The sequence below is a fragment of the Tinamus guttatus genome, unplaced genomic scaffold (genome assembly GCF_059628265.1).
Source record: "Tinamus guttatus ecotype Peru unplaced genomic scaffold, ASM5962826v1 Tinamus_guttatus_pri_ptg000503l, whole genome shotgun sequence".
Taxonomy (NCBI): domain Eukaryota; kingdom Metazoa; phylum Chordata; class Aves; order Tinamiformes; family Tinamidae; genus Tinamus; species Tinamus guttatus.
This window is the reverse complement of record NW_028289037.1, coordinates 3,435,754-3,449,109: the sequence shown is the minus strand read 5'-3', so window position 1 is coordinate 3,449,109 and position 13,356 is coordinate 3,435,754. Positions and strand designations below refer to the sequence as shown.

At 35.0% G+C, this 13,356-nt stretch overlaps 1 protein-coding gene across 1 annotated transcript in view; it reads right to left on the bottom strand.

The window, feature by feature from the left end:
* PHF14 (PHD finger protein 14) overlaps window positions 1-13,356 on the bottom strand; it is a 147,262-nt gene that overhangs the window by 26,558 nt on the left and 107,348 nt on the right. Inside the window, exon 19 of the mRNA XM_088533441.1 lies at window positions 4,328-4,441. Coding sequence (XP_088389567.1) covers window positions 4,328-4,441 — 114 coding nt within the window. The remainder of the gene's footprint in view (window positions 1-4,327; window positions 4,442-13,356) is intronic.

Below are 13,356 nucleotides of genomic sequence, written 5' to 3'. Positions count from 1 at the left end.
ATAAGACGAGATGGAGAAAATATTACACAAGCATTACCACAGGTTTTGCCGTGGAATTACTTTTTACTGAGTTCTTTCATGAGCATGTCACATTACATCTTGTTTAAAAGGCAAACCCTCAGTGTAATAAAACAGTGTAAGAATGGTTTGGAGACTCTGCTGAAGAGGTTCATAGCCCTGGGTTTTTGTAAAGAATCTTTCAGTCAAGGAGTTTTATAGGAAAATGTTCTATCCAAAGACCAAGGAGTGAATGTAATAATCTACTCATTGTGTTCATAAATATTAAGGAATTCTCCCTTTGCTTATATATGAAATAATGCACATGGCTCTTAAGACTTTCAAAGTATGTTTTTAACACCAAATTCTATAATCTTTTTAAGCTGCTTGTAGAATACTTAAAACTAATAGTAATTGACTTAAGTGCACGACACACCTACAAAACAAAACATGTCTGGGAATTAGTAATAGAGAAAAGTCTGCATTCAATTCAGATATACTGCAAGCAGTGAATGCCTAATAGTTAGAAACAGATTAACTGCTACCTGTCCTAATCTCTCCTTATTTCAGTATCACGATGCTTTGCACAGTGTTTGTAGTTTTATTACATCACTCAGAAAGCAACAGAGATGCACAGGTTATTCATGCTCAAATGCTACAGCACTGTCATTTATGTTTGATCCTAAAGTGCCTCCGAACATATGTATATGCTTTTTGGGTAGAAAGTTGTAGGGTTTTTTTATTCCTTTTCCGCACGCAGAGCTAAATGTCATGAGAACGGAGAACAATATAGCATTTCATCTGCCTCTGTTGCTTTGGCAATACATATATTCAGAAAACAGCTCTGCTAGTCTCTAGGCCTACACGACTAAAACATGATTAATTGATTTGCCACAGGATCAGCAAAGGAAATTAATAAACATAACTCATGTATTTTTATTTTACTTCTAATTAAAGAAGAAGAAATGCCTCTTTTGAGACTTGAGTTTAAAAGGGAACTGTCAAAAGAAGTCTCTTCTTTTTTGGATAACCAACCACTGACACTATAATTCCCTGAAGATTAGTAAGTTACCTATAAGAAATCAAAATGTAGCCAGCAATTCTTGCTCCTTAGTCATTATATAAAAAATGGAAAGCCAAACTATTTTCACATCCAACTTCCACATTCTTCAATGTGACTATATATTAGAGAAGGTTAAAACGTAATACAAATATTTTTATCAAAGATACTGCAACTGCTACTTGAGCAAGGAAAATGACTACACAAAACAGTGGGTCAATAAATGTGTTTTTTCAGCATTTCAAATTTATCAGACCATTTTAGTGCTATTCAAACAAGTGTAGTCATATACTTAAAATGCTTTGAAAACTATGTATCTTAAGTAATCAAAATGTCCAAAGACTTTTCTTTCACAGCAGAGAATGTGTGATATCACAGAAATGCAATGCATTGACTCAGTGCAACAGTGCAGTACTGAATTTACAAATCATTGTGGAAACAACATCTCGATACCAGGCTTTATTACTGGAAAGAGACCACCAAAACAATATATTCTCGTAAAACATTTTTTGGAAACCAGAATTACTCTACAGTTTTTTTAAAAAAAATGTTATGAAAGTCTAACTGAGTGACTGAAATTAGGATTACATATATCTGGTACACTTTTTCAAATGTATTAAATTACTTTTTTTGGAATACATTTTTGAATGCTGCTTCTCATATAAGACAGTAAACATACACAGTATTAACGCACCAACAATACAACTAACTTTCTTATTTTAATGCAGATACTGTCTGAAATATCAAACAGCATTCAGGTCTATACAAATTAATTTCTGTTTACTCAGGATTGCACAATTTTGAAAAATGCAGAATAAGCAATACAAGGCCTCCCCTGAGTGTCCAAACAGCATCCTGAAGAATTAAAATTGGTGACAACCACAAGTAACTGAGTGTTAGGTTCAGACTGGCCTAAGCCAAAAAAAAAAAAATAGTAACATTGAGGTTGACATAAATTAACACAGTAATTCTTAGCCTTTGCTTTCTCTACTATAAACTGTTCTCTCCTCACATTTACAACACTGAGATACATTTTGGAATCATCATCACTTTCCATCCCCCATCAACTCCAACTTTTGGACATCCTTAGTCTACTAGCCGCTGTGCCGCCTTTAATCTTCCGCCTATGCTCAAATGCAGAGCATTTCCTTAACAACTGCTTCTCACCAACACTGATGAGTAACATTCATATAAGACATAAATTATCATAAGAATTATGCACAAATTATCCATCAGGTAGTAGCTGAAGATAATTCCAAATATTAACTCGTTAAGCAAATGCTAAGAGAATTTAAGAGACAGATGTATCAGAATTCTAATGAAAGCGGAATTTCAGGAGGCATTAAAGTAAGACTTTATAAAATCTTTTTTTTTCTGTTAATGATCTGTTTTTTAAACTGTAATTGACAAATACTTGTTTGTCATGCTGACTTACCAATACGTAACTTAGATGGTTGGTTTCATGATGGGTTTTGAATTTGGAAATTCAGGATACTGGTGCTCTCCTCTCAAGGTTCCCTGCAAATCCAACCATAAAACTCCTTCTGACTCACCTCTCTCTGTTCCCATATAAACTGCAGTAACCATCTTTAGACAAAGTCTCATTCCTTTATAAAACATATGTAATACCTTATGCCCTTGTCTTCAGCAAAACAGTTTCACGATAAATTACTGCTGAGACATTTTCTACAATTTAAAAGGTATATTTTCATCTTTCAGTTCTCTAAAATTTCCTCTACTCCACAGTTTAGAAGTTTTTTATTCCACAAGGGCCAAAATCATATACCCATCTTCTTTCTGCTTTACTAACTAATCATGTTTCATTCCTTTTTCTGCAGCAATTTTCCTCTACTTTTGCTTTTAAGCATCATCTGTGTTCTCAATTTTAATTTCTCCAGTGGAGATAGTAGCAGAGGAATATCTGTAAAGAGTAGAAGCATCAATGAAATTATGGAGAAAAACTAGCAAAGTTTACACTTTGGAGCCAGAATAAATGACCTTGAATAAACTGAACTCCCGTTGCTACTCAAGAAAATACACACAAGTACTGTTAAGAACTAACATTACTCTATCCTGAGGACTGCTTAGATGTTTCTTATTGAACTTATCTTTCTTAAAATTTGTGGTAATACTCCAATATAAGTAAAGTATCTATTAAGTCTTAAAGCAAAAGACATTCTGAAGAGTTCTCCTTGGCCCTTCACTGACCACTTTCTGCTTATTTGGACAAAGTGACCAGATGGTCAATGGAAAAGAGAAAATTCAAGAAGGTGATTGATAATTATCTAAAGGTTACACTAGAAAACTAATGAAATGACACTTCAATAAGGTAGTACTGGTAGTTAAAAGTAAGTATTTTGTATTTTGCTTTTCTGAGAAGATTATAGATAGAAAAGGAAAACTGAAAACAAAGCTGGCAAGACTCATCTTAATATCACTTAATACACTTCTTGGTATATCTTTACTAGCAACAACTAAATTGTTTGAGGAAGCAAAGATTAAGAATATTAGAGCTACTTCAAATCAAGAAGGGAAGGGTAAATTCAAAGATAATAATGATTCTCTTAATGGATGTTTCCCATCATAAGATGGAGTTGCAATTTGGAATTCTAAACAAAACCTGTCCTGCAGCTATGGTGTACAGTGATAAACACACATTCAAAGTAAGCAAAAAATGAGTTACTGGCTGCGCTATGGGACTAACTTACAAATTGGCACCTTTTCTTATAGCAATGGGGAATCTGGCCTTGTAAGCAGACTAATCCTTAGCATTTTGTCTCACCCATGGGAAAATAAGGGTACAAAAAAAGGCAAAATATAACTATAAAGGACCTTTCCTATGTACATGGAAGCAGTTAGCTATACTTAACTTTACTGAAAACTGTTAAAAGCTTTAGAACTACCCATGTCTATGTAAAGGCTCTAATTCTGACTCTTCAGTGCTGTAGAAAGTAATTTGACAGAATCTAAAGGAATTCCCGTACTGCACTGGGTATGTGAAAGACAGAAACAAGCGGAAGTATTTTTCCAACCACTGATAATAAGAAACACTATTAAAAAGTAGCAGTACTTGGCTTATAGGTACTATTAATAATAGCCATAAAATTTTACATGGTCTTGCGTGTTGTTGTTGATACAGGAGGATAAGAATGAGGCTTAGCTTTAAAAAGTCTCCACTGTCAATGAAACAATGCTAGGCAGGAAAAATAGAGGCAAACCTACATCCCACAAAACTTATTCTTGTAATAGAACAGACACAGAATGTCCTACCTCTTCTGGGCGTTTCTGTGCCACCGATACCAGCTCTTCAGAGCTACTTCTTGAGGTAGAGGGTACCACATTAGCTGGGGCCTCTGAGACCACCTCATTTGACGGTTCGGAGTCCTGAGGGCAACACAGACAAATACACCCCTCAGAAGTCTGTAGATGTGGTACTCCAAGAGAAAGTGACTTTTTAGAAAAACTGTGTTCTAAGCACAGAGTTCTAAAACTCTTTTTTTTTTTTTTACCTTGGGTAGCTTCTTTTATCCCAAACACATCCATTATAAATTATATCATAATACTTTCTTCACAAGAGCATTCTAAGAATCAGCAGTTATATAGTATTCCAAATTGTAAATTTTGGAATAAACATGCTTGTTTTGCCCGTACCTTCTCCTTCTTTGGAACTGTAAGGAAGGAAAAACTAAATTTTCATCTCCTTCATCAAGGAAGATTCTGCAAACAGCTGGAATCATGCTAAACAGATCAACCTAAGTGTATTTTGTGCACCAGGATAAGCCGATATAGCACAGAAAACTGCTAAAGTTAGCAAACTTGGTATGCCGAGTTGGCTTTCTATTAGCAATTTTTACACTATAATAAAATATGTAGAATATAAATGCTTTAGTAGTTTACATTTTATTTTCTAAATTATCTTTACGTTGACTTTCCAGTGCAACAAGACTAGAACTGATCCGTCAAAATAAAAAAAAACACTTTAATACCCCCACTATTTAATATTGTGGTTTTGATAACTGCAGATTGAGATATTTACTACAGAGAAAAATATCTATTAATCAGTACTGTCTCTACTATGCTTGTTGTAGTGCTCGTTATGGAAGAAATTTTAGATGTCACTGCTTAGCAAGCAGAATATGTGCTTTTGATACATCACTTTCTTTCTCTCTAGAGTCATTAATTGCAAGGAAATCAAGATTACACTTTCTGCAAGCCACAAAGCTCATTATTAAAGTTTTGAACATAACGATCTCTCAAAAATAAATTCAAATTTCTTACTGATAACATTCAGCATTTGCAGCTGAGCCCAGTACACATTTTAAATATTTGAAGGGCAAAGGGTGAACACTATGGCCCAACATCCATTACTAAACTGTATTAAGAACTACAGAGATCAAATGCTGTAAAGGAAATAATACATGGAACAGTTGTTGGAGGCTAGAAAGCAGGAAAAATCTCTTTGGGCTTGGAAGGGGAATACCCTGGCATCTCTGTTTTATTCAGCTTATCTGGTCAAGCCCAATAAAAAACGCCTCTGAGCGTATTCCAAATAAAGCTCTTTCAGCCTTTCTTGTTGCACCTCCTCCTTTACATCTTAGAAACAAAATATTCCATCCCATTCTGCAGCCTACATCTAATATTCAGTATCAGGAAGACTTCATATAAAAAAAAGCAGTTTTCAGTTAACAACCAAGTTTAACTTGCCATTTCCCTGATGTGTTTTATGGGCACAAGCCCAGAGAGGACAAAACGAGCTACCTTGGTAGAGCGGCCATCTCAAGAAATTCTGTGGCGGGAATAAGAAAGCACTAGTTTTCTGCCTTAACTCAACTGTGCAAAAGAACATTGACATTAGTCTGCTTTCTCTTTTCTTAAAAACATTTGAATTATATTACTATTACTTGCAGCCAGAATAATATTTTTGTGTTTTTAAAAGTAATAAAAAACGGTCTTCAAAATCTTATGAAAAACTGTTATTTCTTAAATGCATATTCCTGTCTTTGGAATCTAGATTCCAACTCCAGCATATCTTCTTCAAAAGCAGTCAGCCATCCTTCTCAATAGTTCTCTTAAGAACAACTCACTAATGTTAAGGTTTCCATTTTTAAGGAGATAGATAGAAGGGAATGAACTATACTTCATTATTCAGAAAGTGAGAATATAATCCTCTCATTCCAATTACATGGATTTATTATCTCTTCTCACACTGCTGTCACTTCTTAGGAAAACAGTATAGGAACTGAACATATGTATGAGAGTCAATCAGTGTCATTCCAAACCAGATAAGCAACATGTGAAGTACTGCTTTCAGATATTAATATTTTCAATAAGCGGAATAAAATCCATCCATATAAGGTACAGTGATAAAAATGCTGTAAGATTCAAGTGAAAGTTTTCGTAAAGTTTGTTCTCAGTGCTTTATGAGTACGTGACCAAACGAGCAATGGTTCTAGTACCTCAGCTGACAGACAGGCAAATAAACAAACTAATCTCTCTCTCCCTCTTTTTTTTTTTTTTTTTTTTTTTGTATTTTGTGCTGTTATTGAGGAGGAGTGAAATGGAAGAAGGTTCTTTTAACACAAACAATATTAAATTACCTTCTTGGCTTCCCTGATTATTATTTATGTCACAATATACCAGGCTGACTTTGCAAAGTTCTCTCTGCTTTCTGTCTACAAGGCCTTGTATCATGGCAAACACGTCAATGGCACTTCTCATCAGCCTGTTGGCCTTGTCTGTAACAACTGCACATGGCTGCTCTTGTAATATGTACACATACTACTTCTTAATGTATGTACACATGTAAGCTACGCAGTGAATTAAATTCTTTGACACATTTCTGATTTGGTGTTTAAGTCCTCCTGTTTCATTATATTATTATTATATTTTCTAACCTACATACAGAAGGCCACATATCTGTGTTTTGAATACTCAGACAGCTCAGTAGACAGCTTCCTAATGAACCACAGTATTTAAATAAATTATTTAATAAATTATGGGCAGAAACCACTACTAGATAAATGGTATTTCCAGGCTCCTGAGAATATAGCAATCCTATAGGGAAATATATATGTGCAACATAAACACATAAATTGGGAATGCTCAGTAATTACATTTTTCATGTAAAATACTGATTTGAGTAAGTTTCTCTAGAACATGACATTTCTTGGACTTTTAAAACCTTGAAGGAAAGATGAAACGTGAAATACATGTAGGCATTCTATCATGCTCATGCAAGGAACACAGTTCTGTTTTCAACTGTGGCTCTTTTTATATGACCTAAATATTCACACAATTTAAGATTCACATTCACTTTAACCAATTACACTTCAGCAAAAAATAGTATTTGAATTGCATTTTGACACAAATATATAACGAATGAGATATTCTAGTCCCGAGAGAGGACTTGCTTGCTAGAGTCCTGCCACCAGTTGGAACCCTTTTGGCAGGGGACACAAGAATGCAGCCGGTTACATTCTGAGTCCTAGACCATTAGTGTGCATATATATATATATATACATGTGTTTGTGTGTTTGTGTGTGTGTGTGCATACATATAGGTATTTTCAAGTTCAGATCAGCAGAGTTCAAACTTGACAACGAATGGTAGGAGGTGGGAAATCAAAAGTGTATCCAGTTGTATCAGACTTGAAAAATCCTCTAAGAGATGTCTTGGCATTCCATGTAAGTGTGGATGCAATTCCTTCAAAATATTCTTTGATCCCCTTCATCCCATTTGGTATATTTTCTATTTTCATCTACTGTAACAGAAGTAACATTGTGGGTTTTTTTTTTGTAGATTTATCCTTTACTATGCAGAATTATCACTGATATAATAAACTGAAAAATCAGTAGGGCATCCAGAAACGAATTTCTAGAAGAGATGAGTATTTTATTTGTGAACTACATAAAAGTGTAGATTTTGGAGCATACATTTTACACTATGCTATGCTGATTATTTGAGGACTTGATCATTCTCACTGTTTATTTTTTAAAGAACAGACTATTGAAAACAAATACAAGAAAAATACACACTTTTTTTAAATGCATGTAGTCACAAATACTAAAAATTAAAAAACAAGCTTTTGTGGTTTATGCATGTGGTGTTTGTTTAGAAGTATATAAACACACAAATCACAAGGTACAAATACACGCATGCGAACACTTAATCATAAATAAAACTGGAACTAAGGACATGTAATTTGTTCATATTCCCTTCCCTTATCATATTGCTTGTTAATACAATATCTGTATGAAACATTATGGTAACAGAATACTGCTATTGTTTCCTCATCTATGTAAACGTCACAACAGTTGTTGCCTTATACTCAACAGAAGCTCGGCACAACCTCTGATTTTGGAAAAAAAAATGGAGAGTTGATGTATAAAATAAATGTGTGCTTAGGCTGAAAAGCCTAAGCTTAGGCTGAAAAGCCTAAGCAGTTACTTGTGAATAAAGATGATGGAAAAATGTTGCCTTATAATATTTATATCATTCAAACATGAGCTCTTTTTTGCCATTGCTACTTTAAAACAAAAGAGAAAAAAAAAATCTAAACAAAGCAACCCACAAAACCAAATACCCTTTATAAATGATTTCAACATGACAAATTTGAATATATTATGTTAACTCTGCATCATTTTTTATATATCATGCTTTACCTTGGTCCGGTTGAAAATTACACAAGCCATAAATTAGCTTTAAACAAGCTTTGAATCAGCCTGGAACTAGTTTTCAAATTAAAGAGCCGTCAGTATATTACACAGTGCTGTCATTTTATTACCCCAATCAATTCTGTGTGGCCTGAGGTAGAAGGAAAATGGATGCTGTCTTCATTTGCAAAGGGTTTATCTCTTACACCAGGCTCTGAAAACATGACTGCAGTAATGAATTGGAAACCAAAGTTACCAACAAAGACTTTTAACAGTATCAAAGTAGAAATATTCATCCCTCTTTAGAGTTACAAAAGAAAAAAGAAAAAAAGAAAAAAAGCCTTCTGTGAAACATGAAGCCAGCTTCTTTAGGGCTGAAGGAATATGGGAAGAAATTAGCATATTTTTGTGGAACTGCTGAAATGTTTTTAGTTTCACTGAGTCTTGTTTTTACTACTACATAAGAAAAATCTCACTGGGTCGAACCAAGGGTCCCTTGGAAAGGCCAGGACCTTGCAACTCTATGAGTGACTGTTCCTACTCCTCTTGATTTGCTCTTACAGCCTAAGTGAGCACTTTTAAAGTATTTTTGACATCTAAGTCAGAAGTAACGAAAAATCTAGAAAGGACAAATTACTTGTACTTTTATATACAGTTCTGAGGAAGCCAAGGCAAATCACTTGTCTTTCCCAGGATTTCACCCTGTGTTAGTCAATAAGGTAAGAATATAGGCTTTAAATGTCTAAGGCACACTGCACAAGATCTGAAAAATTTCCCATCTTAGAAACACAGAATCATTATGGTTGGAAAAGACCTTTAAGATCATGAAGTTCAACCTTAAACCCTTCAACACCACGCCATGTTCTCAAGTAAGTGCCTCATCTACACATTTCTTGAACACTGCTAGGGTTGGTGACTCCACCACTTCCCTGAGCAATCTGTTCCAATGCTTGACTACTCTTTCCATGTAGAAATTCTTCCTAATGTCTAACCTGAACCTGTGCTGGCGCAACTTGAGGCCATTTCCTCTTGTCCTGTCGGTAGTTATTCTGGAGGAAAGATCAACCCCCGTCTCACTACAACCTCCTTTTCCTTTCAGGTAGTTGTAGAGAGTGGTAAGGTCTCCTCTGAGCCTCCTCTTCTCCAGACAAAATAACCCAGCTCCCACAGCCGCTCCTCGTAAGGTCTGAGCTCCAGCCGCTGCCCTTCTTTGGACTCGCTCCAGCACCTCAATGTGTCTTGTAGTGAAGGAAGGAAAAACAAACAAACAAACAAAAAGCTCCCCAAACCCTTGCCTTTCTCTGCATCCCTCTGCTCTGCTTGGGATGTTACAAACACCACCCTGAATGTACACGTGCTGTTGTCAACCACACAAGTAACATTGTTGTTCACTCTTCTACATTCTTGGCTATTTTTCCTCTCCTTGGAAAAGGGGAGAATAACTTCTACATTTATATGCTGTTAACACAACAAAGCCTCCTTCTCACTTGACTTTACTATTCTGGTTCAGGTAGTAAACCCAGAATTGTCTAAATCATCTGCCTTCCTTAAAGATGGAATTAAAAGAAAACCCCTTTTTAATTTCCAAATATAGAAACTTACAGAAATGTATTTCTTTAACCTCACAGTACTTTTTAATTCAAATATAGTGCACAATACAAAGAAACGAATAGAATGACAAGTTTCTAGTAATACCTATCTGTTTCAATGTATTATCCCTCTAACCTACAGACTGCAGCAGTGAAAAAGCAAGCTTGGAAATCCACTAACAGTTTTAGGTGTCAATGGCCAAATGTCCGTCTTGAATGATATTTTAAAATAAGGCTGCTACTAATGCTAATAATGTATTAAATGTGTTTGAGCAAAGCAGGAAAGGAAGTACCGTCAAATCATCAAAGGAAACAGTCATACAAGGACATCCAGGAAATGTAAAAAAAAAAAAAATTACATATGTTTAAAGTTAAAAAAAGCACTCTCAAAATAATGTTTCTTTTTGTGTTCATTCTTCCCAACTTTATTGTATGCAAATAGAAGGTAGCACTTGAAGGTATCATTATTCATCGAATTCTAGTTTCTCCTTTCTAACCCCTTATATTTCCTTGTTTCCATTAGTCACTGTACTATTTCTACCTCTCTTTGGACTGAACTCTACACCTTTCTAAGTAAACTCTCCTAGGCTTTTATGTTTCATGATTATATTTTACGCCCCCAAAGATCCAGGGGTCTCAGACTGCTAAACCAAGAATATATTTAGAAATACAGCACTATTAGCAGTAATGTAGAGCGGTAAACTTGCTTCTACCTCTTCTGGTCAAGCTGCACATTCACACAACTTAGGGCCAAGCAGTCTGCTTTACTCCAATGGACTGGGAGAAAACATATAAAAACTTTGTTCATAGCACTTAATTTGTGCTGCAAGATTGAGCACTTGAGTAGATCTCTGCTCCAAAAAACAGCTGCTTTATTCTGCCCAAAATAGAACACAGCTTAGAAAAGGCTTTCTTTCAAGCACGCAATTTTCAGATGTTAGGCATCAGCATGCAGAATGTGTCTGTCAGATGTTGGAACAAAGCTTTAAATTGTCCCATCTAACTTAATTCTCAAGACAGGGTCAGTGTATTCATAGCTTTTTCTTTCCTTTTTTTTTTTTTTTACACTTTGAGATGTCTTTTAAGTAATACTTATTTAGTTCCTTGCATCTTTGTCAGTACTGATTCTTGCTTTTCACATCCTTGAAGTTCACATTTTCCCAACATAATGTAATGTATTAAAATATGAGATCTCCAAAAACATCACAAAAAATATCAAAATGTTAAATCAATACTAAATCAAGATTGTTTTTTTATCTCTCCCCACATACCACATTTATTCCAGGGGCAAGACGAAATAAAGAAAGGGACTGCACATCATTTCTTTGCTGTGAGTTTATTACATAAATTTCGTAATTCCCTAAACGTTCCTCATATGACACCCAATAATCTGCCTCTTCTTCAGAGATTTTCTATAAGAGACCTACTTTGCTCTGATGCAAGGGCACTGTGTACCCTCCACATCCCTCTTTTAACTTTGTCAGGGTCCTATATTTTTCCTCACCCTGCTTTCTCCTATGAGGGATACTGTGTACTTTGCCAAATGGTATTTTCTCACTGAAATGTCTGTGTCCACATTTCCTTCCATGCCCCTTTGTACAGTCCCTTCATTCCTTCCTCAATTTCTCTCCTTTTTCTTAAAATCTTTTATATTCAACTATATGGCAGAACAAGAAAACATTAACTCACGATTATAAAAATATACATGAAGAAACTAAGCTATATAAGTAAAAGCTTTTTCTTTATTATATTTTTCTTCTTTTTTATATTCTGCTTTTGGACTTTTGCCTAACATCTGAAACTGCCAAAAAAGTATTATTTCAGATATCTTTTATTGGTCTTCAAACCAAGTAGCTTCTATTTCATGGAAGTCCCTGGTTTACTCATTCATATTGGCCAGGAGAATGTTTCAATACAGTAATTAAAGAAACCTTCTATGTAACTTTAAACTGCTAATGGAGATATTCTTATTAATACAAAGTAGTCACCTTAAACAAAAGGACATTTTATTCTATCAAATTGAGCTATACTGAAAATGAGCTGTTTATTAAAAAGGTAATGAACAGCCCAGTTGACACAGTTTAAGATGTGACATTAATCAGCCATCTATTGCTGAGCCTACAGGAACTGAAAGGTCAAAACCAGTGCTGCTATTTTAAAACCTCCGCAAAAAGCCCTGGAAATTCTTCAGTCTAATTAAAAACACTGAAAATGATATATGGAATGATGAGGCTAAATTCACTGAAAACAGCTGAATTTATTTTTTTGTTTTAGTGGGCATGAATATTTTCCTTGGTTAGTTTTAGATTACACCTACTAGATGAAAATCCTCTATGTGGTTATCACATGTACAAAAGACTCCAATCACAGAATCACAGAATGGTTAAGGTTGGAAGGGACCTCTAGAGATCATCTAGTCCAACCCTGCTCCTCCAGCAGGGACACCTAGAGCATGTGGCACAGGGTGGCATCCAGGTGGGTTTGGAAGATCTCTCTTAAATACAATTCCCTACTCCCTACTCTTAAATACAATTCCTTAACTAACAGTACAGACTATGACTTGTTTCACCTAGAAATGTATGTATACAGTACCTAGTGTTAAAATACAAAAATTACAGAATTTAAGATCCTAATATATGCATCTATGTATTAATTTTTAAACCTTATACCTCCAGATGCTATTGATACCCACATTCTCCTTCACAAATCCCACCTGTATGGATAGGACCCAGTGCCACTTGTTCTAGGTGTCCCTGCTGGAGGAGCAGGGTTGGACTAGATGATCTCTAGAGGTCCCTTCCAACCTCAACCATACTGTGATTCTGTGAAAATCTCACCTATCAAAATAGGGCTGAAATAGCTTTTGTAGTCAATGAAATAAAAACAGAAATAACCCTTTAACACTGTAAACTTAAGAATGTTTTAATTGCACTTCAAGGCAACACAGTTTTGATACTGTTTATTCATATCTCTATAAAAAGTACTCATCTAATTTAAAAGTATTTATCCTCCTACTTCAACAATATACACCTGAATAGTAAGCACTGTGCAAGAGAGT